The 24,357-nt window shown below is 46.1% G+C and overlaps 1 protein-coding gene across 8 annotated transcripts in view; it reads left to right on the top strand.

Annotated features, from left to right (window-relative positions):
- Nucleotides 1-24,357, top strand: part of SPTAN1 (spectrin alpha, non-erythrocytic 1) — a 103,927-nt gene that overhangs the window by 69,209 nt on the left and 10,361 nt on the right. For 3 of the 8 annotated variants that reach the window (XM_063936459.1, XM_063936455.1, XM_063936456.1), the window contains 28 exons: nt 9,633-9,737; nt 10,721-10,744; nt 11,119-11,154; nt 11,749-11,796; nt 11,942-12,033; nt 12,271-12,415; nt 12,803-12,984; nt 13,237-13,336; nt 13,430-13,627; nt 13,714-13,860; nt 14,055-14,158; nt 14,280-14,442; nt 15,783-15,797; nt 17,349-17,480; nt 18,354-18,491; nt 18,579-18,683; nt 18,794-19,002; nt 19,216-19,336; nt 19,443-19,564; nt 19,882-20,014; nt 20,105-20,203; nt 20,289-20,448; nt 21,272-21,348; nt 21,432-21,641; nt 21,979-22,275; nt 22,435-22,547; nt 22,771-22,788; nt 24,044-24,106. In XM_063936459.1, the coding sequence (XP_063792529.1) occupies nt 9,633-9,737; nt 10,721-10,744; nt 11,119-11,154; nt 11,749-11,796; nt 11,942-12,033; nt 12,271-12,415; nt 12,803-12,984; nt 13,237-13,336; nt 13,430-13,627; nt 13,714-13,860; nt 14,055-14,158; nt 14,280-14,442; nt 15,783-15,797; nt 17,349-17,480; nt 18,354-18,491; nt 18,579-18,683; nt 18,794-19,002; nt 19,216-19,336; nt 19,443-19,564; nt 19,882-20,014; nt 20,105-20,203; nt 20,289-20,448; nt 21,272-21,348; nt 21,432-21,641; nt 21,979-22,275; nt 22,435-22,547; nt 22,771-22,788; nt 24,044-24,106 (3,356 nt within the window). The remainder of the gene's footprint in view (nt 1-9,632; nt 9,738-10,720; nt 10,745-11,118; nt 11,155-11,748; nt 11,797-11,941; nt 12,034-12,270; nt 12,416-12,802; nt 12,985-13,236; nt 13,337-13,429; nt 13,628-13,713; nt 13,861-14,054; nt 14,159-14,279; nt 14,443-15,782; nt 15,798-17,348; nt 17,481-18,353; nt 18,492-18,578; nt 18,684-18,793; nt 19,003-19,215; nt 19,337-19,442; nt 19,565-19,881; nt 20,015-20,104; nt 20,204-20,288; nt 20,449-21,271; nt 21,349-21,431; nt 21,642-21,978; nt 22,276-22,434; nt 22,548-22,770; nt 22,789-24,043; nt 24,107-24,357) is intronic. The other 5 variants (XM_063936460.1, XM_063936457.1, XM_063936461.1 and 2 more) reach the window with 3 other exon arrangements.

Below are 24,357 nucleotides of genomic sequence, written 5' to 3'. Positions count from 1 at the left end.
CCACCGCGCATATGAACCTCCTTAATTTGGTGGTCGTTACATAGGAATCTCGCAGCTGGCAAGAGATTCGGCAATTGGGATTGGAGAATCCTGACAACGGACGCCAGTCTCAGAGGTTTGGGTGTCGTCTTAGAGAAACATCAGTTTCTGGGCAGATGGAAGTTATTGGAGGGTAGCTTGCCCATAATCATTCTCGAACTGAGTGGTGTACAATGAGGTTATCTTAGCCGAAAACCTAGTCCTGGGTCAACATGTCAAGATACGGTCGGACAATGTCATGACGACGGCTTACTTACACTGTCAAGGTGGAACAGAGAGCAGGACGGCACCAATGGCTGACACAAGGATCTTGTTGTTGGCAGAAAGGCGACACATAATCCTCTCGGCAGTGTTCATTCCAGGGGTTGAATACTGGGAAAGCAGATTCTCTCATGTCGCCAGGACATGCATCCGGGAGAGTGGTGCCTACATCCACGGCTGTTCGACAGGGTGGTATGGAGATGGGGCCTACCTCACATGGACCTAATGGCGTCTTGACAAAATCAGCTGCCCAGATATGTGTCCAGGACAAGGGATCCAGCAGCAGACGGAGTGGACGCATTAACGCTTCCTTGGTGTTACAGGAGTATTTACATTTTTCATCCTTTCTCACTCATACCCAGGTTTCCGAACGGGTTGAAAAAATAGGATTTTGGTACTTACCAGGTAAATCCTTTTCTTTGAATCCATAGGGGGCACTGGAGTACTCTTGGGATATGGACGGGCTTCCGTAGGAACAGCACTGAATATTTAAATTTAGAACACTCCACCCCTCCATATCCCCGAGTACCTCTCAGTGTTTTTTACTGAGCCGAACAGGAACTATAGAGAGGTTGACAATGGAGTATTACATATAACATAACTGACAATAACGAAGTTAACACATAACGTTACTGACAACTAAACAGTTGACACCCTAACCAGCACTTGTAATTTGAACCAGTCGGTGAAAGTGTGTTACCATAAGATCCTCAGAACTAACCACAACTAGGTAAAACTGCTCTGGGTGGGCGTCCAGTGCCCCCTATGGATTCAAAGAAAAGGATTTACCTGGTAAGTACCAAAATCCTATTTTCTTTATCATCCACTAGGGGTCACTGGAGTACTCTTGGGACGTACCAAAGCTTCCCCCGTGGGCGGGAGAGCTGTTTGGCACTTGTAACACTAGGCGGCCAAAGCTAGATGCTGATGCCGCAAACGTATCAAACTTGTAAAAGCGCACAAACGTGTGCACTGAAGACCATGTAGCCGCACGGCAAAGCTGCGTCGCAGAAGCCCCACGACCAGCTGCCCATGAAGTTCCCACAGAACGTGTGGAATGAGCGGTTACTGACATAGGCGGTTGTAACCTAGCATGAAGGTAAGCCTGACGTATGGTCAGTTTTATCCATCTGGACAAAGTTTGTTTAGACGCTGGCCAACCCATCTTGGCAGCATCATAGAGAACAAACAACGTATCCGTTTTACGAACTGAAGACGTTCGGGATACATAAACGCGTAATGCGCGTACCACATCCAGAGTTCCAGAATGTGCTGTCAACACAGGAACTACTATTGGTTGATTGATGTGAAAAGATGACACTACCTTTGGTAAGAAGGCGGGATTCGTACGAAGTTCCGCTCTGTCATCATGAAACACCAAATACGGTGCCTTGCATGACAATGCACCCAAATCCGAAACGCGCCTTGCCGAAGCTAAGGCTAGAAGAAAAATTGTTTTCCAAGTGAGAAACTTTATATCCACTTGCTGTAAGGGTTCAAAATATGAAGACTGTAAGAACTCTAAAACCAGATTCAAGTCCCATGGCGCTGTAGGTGGAATGAATGGAGGCTGTACTCTGAGGACACCTTGGAGAAAAGTGCGTATAGACGGCAATAGAGCCAATCGTCTTTGAAAGTAAATTGACAACGCAGACACCTGCACCTTTAGTGTAGATAAACGCAGTCCTCCATCTAACCCTGTTTGTAGAAACAACAAGAGGCGGCATAACTTGAAAGCTGATGTCGGAAATTTCCGAGCTTCACACCAACCTATATAGGCACGCCATATTCTGTAATAATGAGCTGCCGTAACTGGCTTCCTAGCTCGTAACATGGTTGGTATAACTGAATCTGGAATGCCCTCTCTTCTTAAGAGGGCGGTCTCAACAGCCACCCCGTCAAACGCAGCCGCGCTAAATCGGGGTAAAGGAATGGACCCTGTTGTAACAGGTCTGGACGTAGCGGGAGCGGCCAAGGATCGTCTGCGAGTAATCCTCGGAGATCCGAGTACCAAGCTCTCCGAGGCCAATGAGGCGCCACTAGTATGACTGTGACCGTCTCTCTTTTGATTCGTTTTAGCACCAGAGGGAGCAACGGAAACGGTGGAAACAGATACACAAGACTGTACGGCCACTCGACCGTGAGAGCATCCACCGCCACTGCCTGTGGATCTCTTGTTCTGGACACATACTGGAATGTCTGGTGATTGTGTCGAGACGCCATCAGGTCCACCTGAGGATAACCCCATCGCTGAACCAACATGCGAAACACTTCTGGATTTAATGCCCATTCGCCTGGATGAAAATCCCGACGACTGAGATAATCCGCTTCCCAGTTGTCCACTCCCGGAATGAACACTGCCGACAATATCACCTGGTGGCATTCCGCCCAATTGAGGATTCGAGCTACTTCCCGCATTGCCATGCGGCTTCTCGTTCCTCCTTGTTTGTTGATGTATGCGACCGCCGTCGCATTGTCCGACTGCACTTGGACAGGCTGAGAGCGAAGCACGTGCACTGCTTGTCGTAGCGCATTGTAAATTGCGCGGAGTTCTAGAACATTTATAGACAGCAATTTCTCGTGATCCGCCCAGAGACCCTGGAGCTGACAATTTTGAATTACCGCTCCCCAACCTCTGAGACTGGCGTCCGTAGTTAGAATTATCCAATTCCAACCTCCGAACCGTCTTCCTGCGGTTAAATTGTGTTCCTTGAGCCACCAGAGCAGAGATACTCTTGCTGTTGGTGACAACCTCACCCTGTGGTGAATCTGCAGATGCGAGCCCGACCACTGGGCAAGCACATTCAGCTGAAATGGACGAGAGTGAAATCTTCCGAACTGAAGCGCCTCGAAAGCTGCCACCATTGTGCCTAAGAGGCGAATGCACAAGTGTACCGACACTGTGCGTGGCTTGAGCACTAATTGTACTAGATGGCGTAGCATTTGTACTTTCTGCTGTGGTAGGTAAATTCTTTGATTGACCGTATCGAGAATCATACCTAGGAACTGAAGGCGTTGAGACGGAATTAGATGTGATTTCTTGAAGTTGACAATCCAACCGTGGTGAACCAGTACATTGTATGTTAGCAGCGCATGTTGGAGAAGTATCTGTTGAGACGGAGCTTTGATGAGCAGATCGTCTAAATACGGAACTATTGTCACTCCCAGGGATCTGAGGTGAGCTATCATCACAGACATCACTTTGGTGAATACCCGTGGCGCTGATGACAGACCAAACGGTAGAGCCTGAAACTGGTAATGGTTCTGGCGTATTGCAAACCGTAAGAATTTCTGATGAGGCTGCCAAATTGGAATGTGTAAGTACGCATCCTTGAGGTCTAGCGCAATCATAAATTCCTTTGCCTCTAAACCCGCAATCACCGAACGTAGAGACTCCATCTTGAATCTGTAGTAAGTTACGTACTGATTGAGCCCCTTTAAGTTCAATATTGGTCTGACTGAGCCATCCGGCTTCGGGACCACAAACAGACTTGAATAATAACCCTGACCCTGTTGGTGTACAGGGACCGGAATCAACACTGCCGAATCCAGTAGGGACTGAATTGCAATTTGCAAAACCCTCCTCTTGTCGTCCGACAGAGGCAATCCTGTCTTGAAAAACCGCAGAGGCGGAAGACAGTCGAACTCTATTTTGTAACCTTTTAACACTAAATTGCGGATCCAGCCATCCGCGGATGTGTGGAACCACGCCACATGGAACGTCTGAAGGCGTGCTCCCACAATTGGAGAACCGAGATGGGCTGGTAGGCCGTCATGCCACTGGCTTGTCGGTAACCTTAGCGTCTTGGCGAGTTGTGTTGGTTTGATGGAAACCACGTCCGCGACCACGTCTAGCAGGCGTGGCTGATCCTCTGCCACGTCCTCGAAAGGGCTGAGGTCTAAAGGATTTGAACGAAGGTCCAGCGTACCTTCTTCTTGGAACCGGTGCAGGCAATGGTAAGAAAACAGACTTACCTCCCGTAGCCTCCACAATCCATGCGTCCAATTCTGGACCAAACAACTTCTTTCCATCGTAAGGCAACGCCTCTATACTTCGTTTGACCTCTGCCTCCGCCTGATAAGTACGCAGGTAGAGTGCTCTTCGTGCCGTAATTAGCGACGATGAAATACGAGAAGTGAGCTGACAGACGTCAGTAGATGCTGTACAGAGATACTCTACAGCCTCAATCATTTGATTGACAAGAATTATCAGGTTTTCGTCATGTAAAGCAGATTTGAGTTCGGTAAGCCATATTATGAGCGCCTTAGTGACCCAAATGCCAACCAATCCAGGTCTTAGCATCACACCTGCTGCTACATACATGGATTTTAGCATAGTTTCTATCTTGCGATCTGAAGGATCTTTAAGCGTAGTAGCTGATGGCACTGGTATGGTTAATTTCTTGGTAAGCTTGGACACTGACGAATCAACTATTGGTGGATTCTCCCATGTACACGTTACCGAGTCTGGAAACGGGTAACTAGACTTAAATCTGCGAGGTATAGAAAACCGTTTATCTGGATTCTGTCGTGTTTCTACTAACATCTGATTTAGAGAATCCGACACAGGAAAACTTATTGGCGTCTTCCGTCGTTTAGTAAATACGACCTGATCATTTGTGAGAGGCTGCTCAGCTTCAGGAAACCTCAGAGACTGACGTACCGCTCTGATGAGATCATCAATGCCGGAACTGTTAACATCCTCGCCATCTGACTCCACTTCGCCCTCCTCACCCTCATCTTGTTCTGTGAGGTCTGGCATGGAATCGTCAGAATGCAACATAGCAGACACTGGAAAATCATAAGACATATGAAAGTTATCCCGTTTACCCAAAATGGATTTGGACCTTGCGCAAGACTGAGATGCCTCCGGTAGTTCTGGCGGTCTCACCCTAGACTCAGATCTTACCGTTTCCCGCTCCTGACGAGCGGCGGTCAATTCTGATTGTAACCTATCCAGTACATTTACTAACATACCCCACGGAGGGTCCGGTGAGGAAATTGGTTGTAAAACAGGAGCAGAAATGGTATTCTGAACCGAATTCACAAAACATACTGTACATGTGGTAGATCCATCCGGTAATACACTGTTACAGACTTTGCAATTATGCTTTTTAGTTTTTGCTGGTGCCTTACTCATTATGGCGACAGACAATACAATACACAAAAAACAGACACCTGCACGACTCAGTAAAATAGCAGTAAGGTGTCTCTGTATATAAATCTGGCCAAGTGCAGTACACGTGGCCAGTACTATGAAATGTGATCCCAAATTCCCACCAACACCCCTGCGCCTCCGGTGGAGTAGAGATGTAGGACAGGAACGTTCTGGAATCACAGCAGGAAGACACAGGAAGCATGATTAATGGCTGCCACAGGAAGCATGGTTAATGGCTGCCATGCTTATACACATAATCACAGTGCATTCCATACTGATGTTATACACAGTCTCCCTGCCAGCAAAAGCCTCATTATATATTATATATATAAATGTGTGGCATTCAACAGCCTGCTGCTGTCCCTTCTCCCCCCCCCCCCTCGCAGCTGCTCCGTAGCGTGCAGTGCGGGCCGGGCATCGGGCACCTGATAAACTGGGAGCTTAGCGCTATGACTACGGCCCCCAGCGGATACAAGCGGCGGCCGGAGCATTGGGAGAAGCGGCGGACCAGACGCGGGGAGCAGATGACCTGTAGCGGCGGCCGGAGCATGTAAGAAGCGCTGGAGCGGAGACCCGGCGGCCAGCATTACCCGGCGGCCAGCAGCTGAGCGTTACCCGGCGGCCAGCAGCTGAGCGTTACCCGGCGGCCGGCGCTGCTGCAGCCGCAGTCAGAAAGAACACCAGCGCCTTCTCCCCTCACATCCTGACCGCCCCGTTCTCATTCCTCACATACCTGCAATAGTTGTCTGTAATGAGGCTCCGACGGGGCTTCTTAGTAAGCGCCGGCCAGCCTGCAGGAAGTGTGTGTGTGTGGCTGTGAGGGAGCTCTTTCAGAGAGGCCCGACACGCCCCTGCTGCTATCAGCAGCTGCACTATCCCTGACCCTGCCTTTTGGAAGGGGGAAAGGGATACATAAAATAGAAAAAATAAAAATAAAATTCAAAGTGTGGACTCAGCCACATTAGCTGTTACTACTTCGAGCACAGAAAAAACACTGAGAGGTACTCGGGGATATGGAGGGGTGGAGTGTTCTAAATTTAAATATTCAGTGCTGTTCCTACGGAAGCCCGTCCATATCCCAAGAGTTACTCCAGTGACCCCTAGTGGATGATAAAGAAAGAGAACAAATGGGGGCGATTCTGTTCCCACCAGACTGGTCCCGCAGGAGTTGTTACTCAGACCTGCAAGGGTTGCTAGCGGAAGATCCTTGGTGGTTGCCTCGAAGGGAGGACCTGTTATCTCAGGACCGTTCCAATACCCGGTCCTGCACAGGTCACGTTTAACGGCGTGGCTCTTGAAACCCGGATCTTAAAAGACAGGGATACCAAGAACGGCAATTTCTATGATGTACTACATAGATTGGAAGCGATTGTATGGACTGGTATCTAGAACGTGGGTGGAATTCGACGAACTTCCACTTACCCTGACTTCTAATTTTCCTTCAGGCCAGTCTAGAGGTAGAACTGAGACTGGGCGGTCGGAAGGTTCAGGTTTCGGTTATCTCCATCCTATTTCTACGGCGGTTGGCATCCTTGCCAGAGGTCAGACCTTTTTACTAGGGGTTCTGAACATACGTCCCCCTTTCCGTACTCCCATTACACCGTGGGACTTAATTTTGAAGTTGAAATTTTGAGACCTCCAACTTCTGAGCCATTTGCAACAAAGACCTGCAATATCTCGCTGGGGAGATCACATTATTGCTTGCCTAGGTTTTGACCAGGGGGGTTTCTGAGTTGGGAGCCTTATCGGGTATACGTCCCTTTTTCACTTTTCATGAGGATAGGACGAATTCCGTACAAGAACAGACTGCCTTCCTAAGTTTGTTTTGAGAGTTCACGTAAACCAGCCATGCATGGTCCCCTCTTTCCTAGGGTCTCGCACATGGAAACGTGTCTTTACATGTTGTCCGAGCTTTTCGGGGGCTACGAGCAGGTTATATCGTCCTTTCAGAGGGTCGGACCATTTTGTTTGTTTTTAGATGGGCCAAGGAAGTTTTGGCCTGCACCTATGCAGTATTTGTCTAGACGGATTTGACTTGCCGTCCGGCATGCTTATATTTCCTGTAACACAAGTTTCGGTTCAGGTGGGTGCTTTTACCACCCGATCAGTGGGGGCCTCATGGCGGATGCCAGAGGTGCTTCCGCTTCTCAACTTTGCAGAGTGACAACGTGGTCTTTAGCCCACACGTTCACAAAATGTTACAGGTTTGATAACTTGGCGTCCGGTGACTCTAAGTTCGGACGTTTAGTTTTGCAGGCCACCGACAGCACTCCCTCCCTTGGGGATAACTTTGGGACGTCCCCTAATGTAAATGGATGTTCCAGTGTCCCCTAGTGGATGAAAGAGAAAAGAGGATTTTGGTACTTACCGATAAATCCATTTCTCTGAATCCTCTAGGGGACACTGGACGCCCGCCTCGGTGCTGTCAGCCTGCTGTTTTCTTGTTTAAACGGTTCTTCGATACTGTTTGCTATGTTGTACGGTTCGGTTCCTCGTCGGGTGCTATAGTATCATGTCCTATTCTCTGTCAAATTTTCCAAACTGAGGGAGGAGGGATGTGAAGGAGGAGGAGCCGGCTGTGCACACAATGCTAATTTTAGATTGTGCCACACCTCCGGTTACAAGCTTCACACCCCTAATGTAAATGGATGTTCCAGTGTCCCCTAGAGGATTCAGAGAAATGGATTTATCGGTAAGTACCAAAATCCTCTTTGTACAGACCCTGGCCCTCATTCCGAGTTGATCGGTCGCAAGGCGAATTTAGCAGAGTTACACACGCTAAGCCGCCGCCTACTGGGAGTGTATCTTAGCATCTTAAAATTGCGACCGATGTATTCGCAATATTGCGATCACAAACTACTTAGCAGTTTCTGAGTAGCTCCACACTTACTCTGCCTGTGCGATCAGTTCAGTGCTTGTCGTTCCTGGTTTGACGTCACAAACACACCCAGCGTTCGCCCAACCACTCCCCCGTTTCTCCGGCCACTCCTGCGTTTTTTCCGGAAACGGTAGCGTTTTCAGCCACACGCCCATAAAACGCCGTGTTTCCGCCCAGTAACACCCATTTCCTGTCAATCACATTACGATCGCCGGAGCGATGAAAAAGCCGTGAGTAAAAATACAATCTTCATAGCAAAGATACTTGGCGCAGTCGCAGTGCGAATATTGCGCATGCGCACTAAGCGGAATTTCACTGCGATGCGATGAAAAATACCGAGCGAACGACTCGGAATGAGGGCCCCTGTGAGCCCTTAAACTGTATATGATGTCAGACTGACAATCCAGGCAGTTTTTGAGTAAAATGTGGAGAATACAATGGTCTTCCCATTTCCCCTATAGATTGGATAGTCACTCTTATAAGCTGGGGCCTAAAGAGTTTGGAATTTAAGCTTAGCGCAGGTTGGAGGTGGGATCTGCTGGACAGAACGTGTACTGGAGAGTTTTCCGCAATAGCAGAGGATACTGGTCTGTAGCCTGAATAAGGATAAAGTCCTTGCAACATCCCGTTTCCTGGTATCGAGTACCGCTGTCTAGCGACTGGTAGGGGGGACAGGCAGAATGGTAGGGTATCATTACTGTTGCTGCCAAAGGCATGGTACAGATGTTGGGTGCACAGGTGCCAGTCAATTTAAAAAAATGCATATGACATAGGCCCTATAGACTGGACATAGGCCCTTCACCATAGGACAGTAAGCTTTTCTGTATAGGTAAGTAGGATTGTGTGTGGTGAGGGGGGAGAGTGTAAGGGGCAAACAGGAGGAGGAGGTTGCGATGTAAGGCCTCTCCGGAACCTGGGCAATTAATTTCCCTTTACCTGTCCCTTAATGCAGATATAAGTGTTTTAAATAAACCATAGTAGAATAGATGAAGTGAAGTGGGGGAGGGGCGTGTGCTTATAATGTCAGACCTGTCTGCACTGCATATGTTCCTGAATACAGAGAACATGTGCTGTAAGGCCCCAGGAGTGGAGTACATTTATTGTGCTGAGATTAGTAACATGACTGAAGAGTAATTACATGTTTGGTACTATAGGTTCCAATCTGCTCTTTGCCATTTAATGGAGTCCGTGATAACTGATTAGTTGCCATTAGTTATAGTAAATACTAACTACTTGTTCCATAGTATTAGAGTCCCTTTATGAGCTATAATTGTTCTTGACAATGTTCCCTTTTAGGACCTGAAGGCTAATGAATCCCGTCTGAAAGATATCAACAAAGTTGCCGACGATCTTGAATCTGAAGGGCTGATAACGGAGGAAGTGCAAGCTGTACAGCAGCAGGTAAGACGTGGTTTCTACATGAAAGCAAATCCAGACTTTGTTTCTGCACAGGGTTTAGTCTAAGCTGTCTGATGCTTGGTGTGGTGGGATGTTGGAACCGTGAATCCCCTTCCAGCAATACAGCCTCTTAACATCGCTGGCATTGGATACATGGTCCAATCTGGACAAATTGTGATGGTAAAAGCACAATATAAAGGGCATTCCATAATAGATGTTGCAGTGTTAGGAATTTCCGGATGTGTAGACCCAGTGCTAGGGATTTCCGGATGTGTAGACCCAGTGCTAGGGATTTCCGGATGTGTAGACCCAGTGCTAGGGATTTCCGGATGTGTAGACCCAGTGCTAGGGATTTCCGGACGTGTAGACCCAGTGCTAGGGACTTCCGGACGTGTAGACCCAGTGCTAGGGACTTCCGGACGTGTAGACCCAGTGTAAGGGACTTCCGGACGTGTAGACCCAGTGCTAGGGACTTCCGGACGTGTAGACCCAGTGCTAGGGACTTCCGGACGTGTAGACCCAGTGCTAGGGACTTCCGGACGTGTAGACCCAGTGCTAGGGACTTCCGGACGTGTAGACCCAGTGTAAGGGACTTCCGGACGTGTAGACCCAGTGCTAGGGACTTCCGGACGTGTAGACCCAGTGCTAGGGACTTCCGGACGTGTAGACCCAGTGCTAGGGACTTCCGGACGTGTAGACCCAGTGCTAGGGACTTCCGGACGTGTAGACCCAGTGCAAGGGACTTCCGGACGTGTAGACCCAGTGTAAGGGACTTCCGGACGTGTAGACCCAGTGTAAGGGACTTCCGGACGTGTAGACCCAGTGCTAGGGACTTCCGGACGTGTAGACCCAGTGCTAGGGACTACCGGACGTGTAGACCCAACATTAGTAGCAGTCTTTATTTTGTTCTGTGCTCCAGCTGCTTTCTCCTATGTTTCTGCATCATGTCTTACTGACACTGATACTTTTGCTCTGCTTTCTTACAGGAGGTGTATGGCAGCATGCCAAGGGTAAGTAGAAGCATATGCAATGCATTGTTATAGTATGCACCTAAAAGGGATGGCAAGACTCTGTAGTAAACCTATGCAACAGGGGCATGTAATCGATGGCTTTCCTGTTCTTGAAATGATGGGGACTTGTAGTTCCACATCAGCTGGAAAATCAGCATCCTCTGACAGTGAATGTTCCTGTTTTGAGTGTGAACAGTGGCAGGAAAGCCATTAGATGCTCAGAACAGATTATGTCCCAGCTTTTAGAATTTGTGGTCTGATTAGGTGGTAATGAATATTTTTACTTGGAGCACATCGGTGTAAAGAAACTATCTGTTCCGCGTACAGAAAATGTTGTGTTATGTTTGTAACTGTGCCTCTTTTCTTTGTTGTAGGATGAAGCAGATGCCAAAGGAGCATCACCATGGAAGGTAGTGGTCAATTTATGTCCTGCCATAGACGTCATTGCACGATGAAAGCGATTGCTTATTAATGGGTTTTTATAGCGCCTTCCTATAACGCCTCTTTACAGAGGATATTTAGTCAATCACATCCGTCCCTGTGCCAGTGGAGTCTATCTATAACCCCCCTCATACAGCCACACACTAGGGTTAGTTTGTCAGAGGACCATTAACTTGCGTTTCTTTGGCTTGTGGGAGGCAACTGGGGCACCTGGACCATACAAACGTGGAGATCATACGCTCCACACAGATAGGACCCTGGTTGGAATCAAACCATGGCCCCAGTGCTCAGACGGCAATGCTAACCACCGTGCCACCGTTTGTAACAATCATGGACTATATGAAGCCCAAATATTCCTGTTGCATAAGGCGCCAGGGCAGTTCTCTCCCTGTCCCCTCTACAAAAATTGTCTTCTACGGTATATTCTTGAGGAGCAGATACCTCTCAAAGAACCCGAATTAAAAAAAAAAAAAAAACCTTAATGCACATGAAAGGAGTGTTTAACTTTTACATAATTGTGCTCCTGCTTTTTTTTTTTTTTTTTTTTTTTTTTTTTTACTTAGTCTGTAAGGACCGCTGTACACGCTGTGGCCACCTTCAATTCAATCAAGGTAAGTACTGGCATTATCTTCTGCATGTCATAGGTTCTTTGTTAGTCATTTGGTTGGAAACTGTTTGGCAGGCTTCCAGTCAGATACTTGTTCCCACAACGCTCCGGCTTGTGTAGGATTGACTTTCCCATCTTTTCTCCTGTAGGACCTAAATGAACGCTGGAGATCCCTTCAGCAGCTGGCAGAGGAGCGCAGCCAACTCCTGGGCAGCGCACATGAAGTGCAGAGATTCCACAGGTAAACAAGCCAGATGGGAGGGAGCCAGGGGTCTGATCTGTACTAACAGTGGATACTTACCAGAGTGCACTGTAGAGTAATCTCTGTGTGTGCTAGAATCCTGTAACACCGGGAGTGATGGTAAAGGTAGCATAGATGAATAAATGGGCTTACCAGAATTTTCAAGGATGCTCAATCATTTCTTCACATCTAAATTTTGTGATCTGCTTAAGACGATTAAAAATGATGTTGTTGTAGAGATGCTGATGAGACAAAAGAATGGATTGAGGAGAAGAACCAGGCTTTGAACACAGACAGTTATGGCCATGATTTGGCAAGTGTCCAGGCTCTCCAACGCAAGCATGAGGGATTCGAGAGAGATCTGGCTGCTCTGGGTGACAAGGTAATGGGCACACATTGCTAAGCAGTCTTACCAAACCATAGCAAACTGCTCCGATCTTTGTTTCTCCTTCATCCACTGGGGGACACTGAAGCATATACACAATGGGGTATAGACTAGTGGATAATTGGATACAAAGTTTTTCTTTATCTATAGAACAGACTATTCTACAGTGTGATGGTCAGAAAATGACTGTAGATACAGAACAGCAGAATAGACTTTCCTTTATTGTCACTTCCAATCGGATTAGAGATTTCATTGTTTATAATGGCACCAACTGAAGTGGCCGTATTGCTCATTACGTGTTCAGCCTAGGTCTTGGTGTGCAGTCATTTGTGCTTACTGGAGCATGCAGGAGGAATATCTCTGTAATGCTTTCTCTTTCCCTAGGTGAATTCCCTGGGAGAGACTGCCCAGCGCCTCATCCAGTCTCATCCAGAGTCTGCTGATGATATACAAGAGAAATGCACCGAGCTCAACCAAGCGTGGAACAGCCTTGGCAAACGGGCTGACAAGCGGAAGGAGAAACTAGGAGACTCTCATGACCTTCAGCGCTTCCTGAGTGACTTCAGGTGGGAGATGCGCATAAATACCTATAACAGAAGCTGCCTCTATGTGATCAGCACATGGTTCTTTTTGCATACATAGTAAGAATATTCTCTACACAGGCAAAAAGTATGGGGTCACCTACCTGTTTGATGGCACAAACGTATTTAGTTTGCTGCTTGATAGCATCTGTAATCAGGAAGTCTTCCAACTAATTATTGGAAACCGTGTCGGATGTCTATCCCATGTCATATGTTAAGTCTGATTTTATTTTGCAGGGATCTCATGTCTTGGATCAATGGCATTCGTGGCCTTGTGTCATCTGATGAACTCGCCAAAGATGTCACTGGAGCTGAAGCTCTCCTGGAGAGGCACCAGGTGAGCTGTAGGGGGGTATCAATTCTCAGATGAGCAAAGCTTTAATAATTCCATCATCCAGTATTTACGGATTACCCTCTTTCTACCTCGTAGGAGCATCGCACAGAAATTGATGCCAGAACTGGCACTTTTCAGGCCTTCGAGCAGTTTGGGCAGCAGCTGCTATCTCGAGGCCATTATGCCAGTCCTGAAATAAAGGAGAAGCTTGACATACTGGACCAAGAACGTGCCAGCTTGGAGAAGTCCTGGGTGCAGCGCAGGATGATGTTGGATCAGTGTTTGGAACTCCAGGTAATCTTTTGACGTGGTCCTCTTGTCTGTAGTTCCTCCCTCTTTACTCGTTTTCAGTGTTATCAGACACCTTTTTTGTCTTTCAGCTCTTCAACAGGGACTGTGAGCAGGCAGAGAACTGGATGGCTGCACGTGAAGCTTTCCTCAATAGTGAAGACAAAGGGGATTCCCTGGATAGTGTTGAGGCTCTCATCAAGAAACATGAGGACTTTGATAAAGCAATTAATGTGCAGGTAAAATTTGTACTGAAGAGCAGGGTATTGTCCATCTTAGCAGGGAATGTGGTCCAACTACACACCAAAAACCCAATTATACATCTCTCCGACCAGGTCATCTCTGCACCCCACACACCATTCACTGGGCAGATTGGGTGTAAGATATAGTTGTAGTCCAGTGTGTTTAATCTTAACTAACATCTGTCTTGCAGGAGGAGAAGATCGCTGCCCTGCAGGCTTTTGCTGATCAGTTGGTATCTGCCAACCACTATGCCACAGGAGATATTGCTGCTCGTCGTAATGAGGTCTTGGACAGGTGGGTTAGAAATGTATAGGATGCATTTGCCATTCTATTTGTTTAACTGGACAGCCTATATGAGCTATTTTGGTTCTTTTCAGTGGTCATGGTCTTTCTAAGTAGCTTGTGCCTTCCGCAGGTGGCGCCGTTTGAAGGCTCAGATGATCGAGAAGAGATCCAAGCTTGGCGAATCGCAGACTCTGCAGCAGTTTAGCAGAGACGTGGATGAGATTGAAGCCTGGATTAGTGAGAAGCTGCAGACGGCCAGTGATGAATCTTACAAGGATCCCACAAACATCCAGGTGGGTGCTAAACTTGAACAGATCTAGAATTCCTGTAATTGTCATCTATGTAAAGCCCGTACATGTATCCTAGAAAAGCTAAATGGTTATGCCGGTAGGTTTTTCATGGTTCATCAGTCTTAATGAAGTATTGGCGCAGTCATGCACCCCCCATTGGCGTTTCTACCATGGGTGCAACGTGTGCGGTGCAAACGGGCCCCTGGGTCCAGGGGGGCCCACACTGCACCCATGCTGTGTTAAAACTTACCTTCCAGAGTCCCGCGACGGGCGCTGAAGCCGTAGCAGTTGCGGCAAAAATCGATTCCAAAATGGCCGCCGTGCATGCGCAGTAGCAAATTAGTCTCCGGAACATGGCTGGCGCTTACGGTGCCGTGGAGAAGAGGGGGCCCACCCAGAGTCGGCACACGGGCCCCCTCCTCTCATAAAACGCCCCTGGCACCCCCTATAGGTTAATGTGGGTAATCTTGGGACTTTTACAGCTGGGTCTTCAGTAGCAGCTTCTGATATTTTTGGTCATCTTATTACGGGACCACTATAAGCCTGAGCAATGCAAAGTATGGGCAAATGGGAGAAGAAAATGTTGGTGTTGCAATAAGGACCAATTAATGGTGTAACCACACCTAAAGGGCCGTATTCAATTAGCCACAGTAATTATCTGTGGGCTAATTGGTCTGCCAGGGCTATTCAGTTACAGCCTGCGATAAGCTTGCAGGCTGTATTTAGGTCCTAATTCAAATTTCATCTGATCAGGTTTGCATGTGCAGGACACACTACAGCTGCAGACTGTCACTAGAATGACATTCTGCAGCTGTTTTGGTGGCGGCGATGTCCTCAGTTTCTAAAGCCTGAGATTTCCTGGTCTCTTTGTAGGAACCGCAGCGGATGGCTGTTTGCGTGACCACATAGGTCACGTAGCCAGCCGATGGTGTCGCAGGTGATCCTAATGCAAGAACAAGGTATCTACTTAAACCAGTCACCTCCTGCTGCATTACCATACTAGTGCAACACTGATGTAAATCAGTAAATTAGGCCCTTAATGCAGCTTTCTGTTCCAGCCTCCCTCAGGCTTGAACATAATTGTGGGTGCCACGTACACGGTAATGGCAAATTTTAACACGTGAGAAAAAAAGGGTCCGTAATTGAATAGCTACAACCCTTTTCCCCTGCATGGTAAATTACCACTGCTAATTGAATCCGGCCTGAAGTTGTTTCATGGTTGATCTTTTAAAACAAATGTTTTGTTGTAAGTTTGGTCTACATAGTGATGCAGTTTACCCATTCATGATTCATGTTATATAGTGTACTGTACTCAATGCCTTCTTTCTTAATCTATTTTATAGCTTTCCAAACTACTGGTAAGTGGTCAGGTAGTGTTTTGTGTTCTTCACCTCGTATGTACTCATCCATTTAAGTTTCTCCATCTGTTGAAGCCAGCCATGCCTGTCTTGGTTTTCCGTATTGTAGTATTTTAGTTACTGTCGGCTTTTTAATTTTTGCCATCTCTACTATGGAGTTTTGTTTTATTGTCTCGGCAAAACACACGCTCTGCATGACTCCTGTTAGTGGGCCGCTGTGAGTTATCGGGACAGCTCCCCCTCTCGTTTGCCTGATTATTACAACCTTTCTGAAGATGGGAGATAAACAATGCCTAGAAAATGGGCTTGTCAGGCTGTTTTATTACAGTGTATAGGTCAGCTACACCAATGTAGAGGCGGCCATTTTGTTAGCTGAACCAATATTTTAAAAAATATATTAAATAAGTAGCAACTGGTGATATCACAATCTTTGATGTTCTTTGTATTAACTTGGCCCAAAAATGGCGGCCTACTTTGTGTAGACTGGTTGGGTATGATTTACCGGTGGTCAGGATGCCGGCGTTCAGTATACCAACGCCGGCATCCTGACAACTGAAATCCCAACAGGGGTGAGCCAGATATGTTCTCCCCTGTCCCCTACCCCTCCCTTCCTGCAGCCTAACCTTAACCTCCCTCATAGGAGCCTAAACCTAACCTCCCCCTCCTTGCCCGCAGCCTAAACCTAACCTCCCCCCGGTTGTGCCTAACTTCCTAGGGTGGCGGCTAAACCTAACCCCCACCACCACCACTACTGCTGGCCCTAAACCTAACCCTAACCCTCCCACTATACTCACGGCCAGTCTAAAGTGGACAAATCCTTCTTGCAGAGGATAACAATGTTGCAGAACTTGTTAGTAATGATTTGTTTCTTATTTGTTGAAAACTCCATGGGCCATTGTTCCATGGCACCATCACAGTTTTGGTCTCATCCCTCTACATTATATGGAATGCCAACAGCTTTAACAAAAAGCTCTCAAAAGAAAGATAGGAGGCGTGCTAACATTGCAGGTCGGAAACAAATGGCTGACCTGATCTGTCATCTTTTCATGGCATATTCAATGAAATTATGACGTTGGGGACTGGTCCAGTTAATGTGAGCTTCATACCTCATGCAGAACGTACATTAATTTCCCGCCTAGATGTCTGTGGAATGTTGCTTTTTGTTTTCTTTAGTTTTTGTTGTTTAGCTTATTTTTGTTCTGTGTCTTCATTACATCATGTAGTCTTATTATACACGAACAGTATGCTTCATTTTCCCTAATCCACTAAAATCCAGTACTGTGATGTTTATGTCCAGTACACTCTTATCTTCAATCTCCCAGGAGGTTTATAAATGGTGAGATCATTGGCCACCTTCTACTACTCCTCTGGCATTTTGGTAATTCAACTCTTCATGACCAAGACTAAAAAATTTTTTTAAAGTTGTGCCTTATGTAAATCCTCAAAGAACAATTTGTAACCCCTGGTCCCTTATTCATAAACAGTCTAGATAGGCTTCATGGAGCACAGTCCTGAAATTATCTCAAATGACCGATCACTTTTTGTCCTCAGAGCAAACACCAAAAACACCAGGCATTTGAGGCAGAGCTTCATGCCAACGCTGATCGTATCCGTGGCGTCATCGACATGGGAAACTCTCTCATCGATCGCGGAGCTTGTGCCGGCAGTGAGGATGCAGTGAAGGTGAGCAGCTGCTTACAAATAGAGCATTAAACCGATGGCTTGTGTGTGGAACTAGTTTGTAATTAAATGGTCTTTGGCAATTAAATGCCAAACAGTATTTATGGGTCAGAGGCCATTCTATTTTAGTAAATCTTGTGTATCTAATAACCAGCTGTCTGTAGAACATAGTAACATAGCTAATGAGGATGAAAAGAGGCAAAAAGCCCATCGGGTTCAACCTGTATTCTGTATTAAGCAGTGCATATTATAATGCACCAGCCGAAATAATGGCTTCGTACCTATTGGCAACTATATTTCATATATCACTCCCATATACATAATGTCAGTATATTAAATGCTATAGCCTTGGATACTTTTCTCAGCTAGAAAACTGTCCAATCCGTTTTTAAATGCATTTACAGAGTCCGCCATTATTATCCTCTCCGGCAGGGAGTTCCAAATCCTTATTGCCCTTACGGTGACGAACCCTTTCCTACGATTTGTACGGAATTTTCTCTCCTCTAGCCTCAGCGAGTGCCCACGTGTCCTATACAGACTTCTATTAATAACCAAATGATGATTAATTATCTTGAAATACAAAAAATAGGTTTTTGTTTTTTTTAACCCTTCGTGATCCAGCACCCATATTAAAGTTGAGGCTCTGGGATCTGTGGTGTAACGTTCTATCAATAATGCACTTTTTGTTTTCTGCAGCTTCCTCTTAAATTCCTTTATTCATAATTATTCATCTTTACATCTCACCGATTCTGTTTCTCATTTATATTTATCTTTTTCTAAGATTTGTTCTATTTAAAGTATACCTGTGTTTGTCCTGTGGAAGCGATCAAGATTTCAATCCATGGAGTTAAAGGGCCCCGTGTGTTTTTGTTTCAGGTCCGCCTGGGAGCACTTGCCGATCAGTGGCAATTCTTGGTGCAGAAATCTGCGGAGAAGAGCCAGAAGTTGAAGGAAGCCAACAGACAGCAGAACTTTAACACTGGCATCAAGGACTTTGATTTTTGGCTTTCAGAGGTAGGAAAAAAAATTAACGATTTGGATCAAACCAAGAAGAAGTTCTATCCATCTATACAGCATTCACATTTGTACTGTTGTCACCAGGTGGAGGCTTTGCTGGCTTCAGAAGATTATGGGAAGGACTTGGCATCTGTCAATAACTTGCTTAAGAAACACCAGCTACTGGAGGCAGATATTTCTGCCCATGAGGTGAGCATGAAACGTAATAATTAGGAGTTATTAAGAGTAAATGGGCCCTAATTTACCTTTATTCAGATATGAATTTGCCAGAGAATCATATGCTCTTCGATTGTCCCCAGGACCGTCTGAAAGATCTGAACGGTCAGGCTGACAGTCTGATGACCAGCAGTGCTTTTGATACCTCCCAAGTGAAGGAGAAACGCGATGCCATCAATGACCGATTCCAACGCATTAAAAGCATGGCATCTGCGCGCCGCGGCAGGCTGAATGAGTCTCACCGCCTTCATCAGTTCTTCAGGGACCTCGATGACGAAGAATCCTGGATCAAGTATGTTCTCACAAGAGGCTAATATGGGTTTACACAGGCTAAGTCCGTACAGAGTTACTAGTTGAGGGTGAAACGCGTTGTAAAAGTAATCCAGATGTTACTGACCACTTTTTTTACCATAAATTTGAGCCTGAACCGTGCCAGTGCCTAGGTTCCATAGCTTTAGGGCTGCAGAAGACTCCTTCATTAATCATACACTCTTATGGCACTCAGGGAGAAGAAGCTCTTGGTTGGTTCAGATGACTATGGCCGGGATTTGACTGGTGTCCAGAACCTCAGGAAGAAGCACAAGAGATTGGAAGCTGAGCTGGCAGCTCATGAGCCGGCTATCCAGGTATGTATAAATTGACAACTCCTATGTTGTCTGTGTTTGTTTTTTGTCTCTGTCAGTGCCCATGAACGAGTCCCTACCAAATTTTTTTTTTTTTTTTTTTTTTAAGGGTGTGCTGGATACTGGTAAGAAACTGTCTGATGACAACACTATTGGAAAGGATGAGATTCAGCAACGACTGGCTCAGTTTTTGGAACACTGGAAGGAGCTGAGGCAGCAGGCATCAGCCAGGTAAGCACTTGTCCTATTGTTGACATCACATTATCTTGTGGATTAAATACAGCACTTTAAGCCACTTATGTGGTTTAATTAACAAGAGATAATAGAAAACTGGTCAGCTTGCAGTGATACAGATTAGAAAAATAAATGTGCAGACTTGGGATAGTTTAATTTAGCAGGTAGGGCTCTATTAGGAACGTATAGGGTCTCCACCCCAGAGTTCCATGTCCATTTCTCAGATGGTTGCTATACAAACCTCAGCTTGAAGGCAAAGGCCAATGTGCATTGTTAAATCAGCACCATTACTGTACTGTGATTGGTTTTTGCAGGGGTCAAAGGCTGGAAGAGTCTTTAGAGTATCAACAATTTGTAGCCAATGTAGAAGAAGAGGAAGCCTGGATCAACGAGAAGATGACTCTGGTAGCCAGTGAGGACTATGGAGATACCTTGGCCGCCATCCAGGTGAGTAAACCATTACAGTGTTGACCAACACTACGGTGGATAGCCAATGATGGTATTTGGACAACCTTGCTATGTCTATCTTCTACACAGGGATTGCTGAAGAAGCATGAGGCCTTTGAGACTGACTTCACCGTGCACAAGGAGCGAGTCCATGACGTCTGTACCAATGGGCAAGACCTCATCCAGAAGGTGAGATACGTTTGGCATCCGTGAGTTGTATTTGTTCAGTTGCTGACTGGTTATCTAGACTTAGACTTCTATATCTTTTTCTTAGAACAATCACCATGTGGATAACATAAGCGCTAAGATGCAAGGCCTTCGCGGGAAAGTGTCAGAGCTTGAGAAAGCGGCCGCTCAGCGCAAGGCCAAACTCGATGAGAACTCCGCCTTCCTTCAATTCAACTGGAAAGCAGATGTGGTGGAATCATGGATTGGTAAGACGGACCCAAGTCTGGCTGTCTATGCCAAAGTTATTTTGTTTGCACCAAAACTATAGAATATAATTTAACATTTTAAAAGGCTGCTGAGGATCTCTTGCAAATCTGTAATTTGTAAAGGATCAGATAATACTGATACGGACGTAGCCGAAAGAGAACCTGGCCCACCATGTCCATCATCCATATATGGCATTGAGGGGTGTTTAATACTCCTGTTACCTAAAATCATTGTTTCATTGACTGCAGAGAAGAACCACTTGGCCCATCAAGTTTGCCCCTTTTATTACCCTTTGGTAGCCTCAACCTTATTTGATCCTTAGGGGTCTATTTACTAAGCCTAGGATGGAGATAAAGTGGATGGAGATAAATGACCAGCCAATCGGCTCCTAACTGTCATGTTACAGGCTGGGTTTGAAAAATGAAAGTTAGGAGCTGATTGGCTGGTGCTTTATCTCCAGCGACTTTCTCGCCATCCAAGGCTTAGTAAATAGACCCTTTAGTTCTTTGTAAGGATATTGATATGGCTGGCCCAAGCATGTTTAAATTGCTGTACTGCCTTACATTGCAGGTGATATTTTGTAAGCCTGAATACCCTACTAGACTCCTTTTTAAAGGTGACGTTCCTCAGCACAACACTACGCCAATGCATCCGATTGGCTGCTAGCTCTTTAATAATTTAAAGACTGAAAAATAGGAATATATTGACAGCTTACCTTGGCATGTAGCACACCTGCTAAAGGCTGCTTTTCCTGTCTCGTTTAGATTTTTTTATGTCATTTCACATTTGGTTAAACTCAAACTAATGTTATCTGGCTCTTAGGTGAGAAAGAAAACAGTCTGAAAACTGACGATTACGGCAGAGACCTGTCATCTGTGCAGACGCTACTTACTAAGCAGGTGAGTGGGGTCTAGAAATGCTGGTACCCAGCTTATGTCTGGTTGTGAATCCGAAATGTATATAATACGGTCTTTTCCATCAGGAAACCTTTGATGCTGGGCTTCAGGCCTTCCAGCAAGAGGGCATCACCAACATTACTGCACTAAAAGACCAGCTCGTTGCAGCCAAGCACATCCAGTCCAGGGCCATTGAGTCCCGCCATGCCTCCCTAATGAAACGATGGAACCAATTGCTGGACAACTCTGCTGCTCGCAAAAAGAAACTCCTAGAGGCCCAGGAGCACTACAGAAAGGTTGGTGGATGGTTTTATATTTCAGGTGTCTATACCTTCACTGCGCATGTTTCCAGCAACGGCTAGTGACTGTTTTGACACTTTCTAAATTGGACTCCGCACAAACATGCCGCCCACCTGAAATACTTGTGGTGGGCACTACATGTAACTGGAATAGTTCCTGGTACCTCAAGTAGGATTTCTTGCCAAGGTACAAGGATGTTACCCGTTGTCATTTGTGCACAATTACTATGCAGAAGAAAATGTGCCGCAAATGTCTGCAAAGGACTAACCATCTCTTGTTTTCTAATGTTACCACTGCCTCTTTACCACTTTTTTTTTTTTTTTTCTTTTAAAGGTCGAGGACCTATTCCTGACATTTGCCAAGAAGGCATCTGCCTTCAACAGCTGGTTTGAGAATGCAGAGGAGGACCTGACTGATCCAGTCCGCTGCAATTCCCTGGAAGAAATCAAAGCTCTGCGCGAGGCACACGATGCATTCCGGAACTCTCTCAGCTCCGCACAGACTGACTTCAACCAGTTAGCTGAACTGGACCGGCAGATCAAGGGTTACTGTGTGGCCTCTAACCCTTACACTTGGTTCACCATGGAGGCTTTGGAAGAGACTTGGCGTAACTTGCAGAAGATCATAAAGGTAAGGTAACCGTACGGAGACTAGGGTTTCCACCGGTATAAGGTTCTGTTTGCAGAACTGTAGTTGTTTGCCTTAATCTCGTAGCATGTACAAATGAGATGGAACAGCTTAAGGTGCTTGGGGTTTCTCCTCTTAGTAAGGTCTTCATTTTCTTTTCAGGAACGTGAATTGGAGTTGCAGAAAGAACAGAGAAGACAGGAAGAAAATGATAAGCTACGCCAAGAATTTGCCCAACATGCCAATGCATTCCACCAGTGGATCCAGGAGACTAGGTTACTGATTCTTCACTTCACCCAGAGCTCTATGTCTTCTACAGTGCATTTGTGCCTTCAGCCCTTGTCCATCTATGTTTAGATACGTCCGTTAGCTTGTTAAACAATCTATGATCCGTTTATTTTTGTAATGTGTATCTGTGATGCTTATACTGTTTTTCACTTGTGTGTGTTCTTCTTTCCCCGTCTCACTGCTGCTACCTTCATTTGCCTCTGTCCGTAGGACCTATCTTCTGGACGGGTTAGTATTTTGATGCATATGTGTGATTGTGGGTTGAAGTTATTGAAGTCCGTTTTTTGTACAAAGTTTTAGGTTTAGAAAGACTTGTCTTCATCATAAAATGTAACCTGCTCAGGGGTGGACAAAGTCTAGAATAGGGGTGGAGAAGTTTCTACAACAGCAGTCCTTTTTTAGAACTTGTATATATCTATTTTAATTTGATTTACACTTTTAAAGCTGCAAATTATTAGTTTACCATCAGCTATTTAATTTGTAGATAAACTGTGGCTCTCAGCTTCTGTGGAAGCCTATTGGTGCTAGTAATTCCACTAAAGCTAGGGAGCCACAGGTACATTCTTCTGAATCAGAACATAAATTACTCAGGCCATTTCATGGTTTAGAAAAGAATGATGGGCAGTAACATTGTCAAAATTAATTACATGTAGCATCCCGCCCAGCAGAATGCCAACCGAGGGGCGAGCTCTAGGGAGTCTCCTTGCGGGCTCGCCACAGGTTCTATTCCCACTCTGGGTGTTGTGGACACCCACGAGTGGCAATAAACCTGATGCGCCGGTATTCTGGCGTTGTTATCCTGACCGCCAGGGATCCCAACGGCCGGCAAATTGAACGGATCCTGTCCAGATAGCTTCTAAAAGCAATAAGAAAACAGATGATCTGGACATAACTCGCACATGGTGGAGAGAGCTGTAAGGTTCTTTAACATTTAGAGGTTTATTTCTCAAGAGTTGGGTTGTAAAACCCACCATTTGGGATTGTGTTTCTGCCTGATATTTAAAAGGGCAGTGCTTCTAATGGGTGCCGTACGGTATGCCGGCGCTCGGGCTCCCGGCGACCAGCATACCGGCGCCGGGAGCCCGACCGCCAGCATACCGACAGCGTGGCGAGCGCAAAGGAGCCCCTTGCGAGGGAGAATAGTTGTCAGTATGCCGGGTGTCGGGATTCCGGCGCCGGTATACTGTGCGCCGGGATCCCGACATTCGGCATACAGAAGACTACCCCTTCTAATAGCCATGTCTTGCTAGTAGAAGCATTGCCCTTTTTAAATATTGATCAGAAACACAATCCAAAATGATGGGTTTTACAACTCTTGATAAATACACCCCTTAGATTCTTTCCAAATCCCTCTGTGCCTTCATCTTGTGGCCTTTACTTGGGTAAATCCAGAATAACATGCACTTACAAGGTGATGGGGTGTTCTGTTTCCTGATCTGTGTTGTGAGTGTGGGGAATTCACCATTGGGTCTTTCTCCTTTAGCATAGCCTATCGCAGAGTCATACGTGTGTATCAGTATGAAGTTGGGGATGATCTATCTGGAAGGTTTCGTTTTCCTCTTTATTCCTTTTTCCCACTGGTTTTGTGGCACTCTGTTATGCTTTTTCTGTACTAAAACACACTGGTCAGTCCCAATGCAAAGGACTGCTGGCATTCAACTTCGACCCTGCAATACTGGTGTGGCTAACCTGCAATACTGAGGCCTGCTGTTGTCCGCAGGGTTGAATAGGGATTCAAACAATTCTTTAGTCTCGTGGGAACTTGTGAGCAATTAATAGGGTTTTCTACTTTTTTTT

This window comes from Pseudophryne corroboree, chromosome 8 (genome assembly GCF_028390025.1).
Source record: "Pseudophryne corroboree isolate aPseCor3 chromosome 8, aPseCor3.hap2, whole genome shotgun sequence".
Lineage (NCBI taxonomy): Eukaryota > Metazoa > Chordata > Amphibia > Anura > Myobatrachidae > Pseudophryne > Pseudophryne corroboree.
The sequence above is the reverse complement of the archived record's forward strand: the minus strand, read 5'-3'. Positions and strand labels throughout refer to the sequence as shown.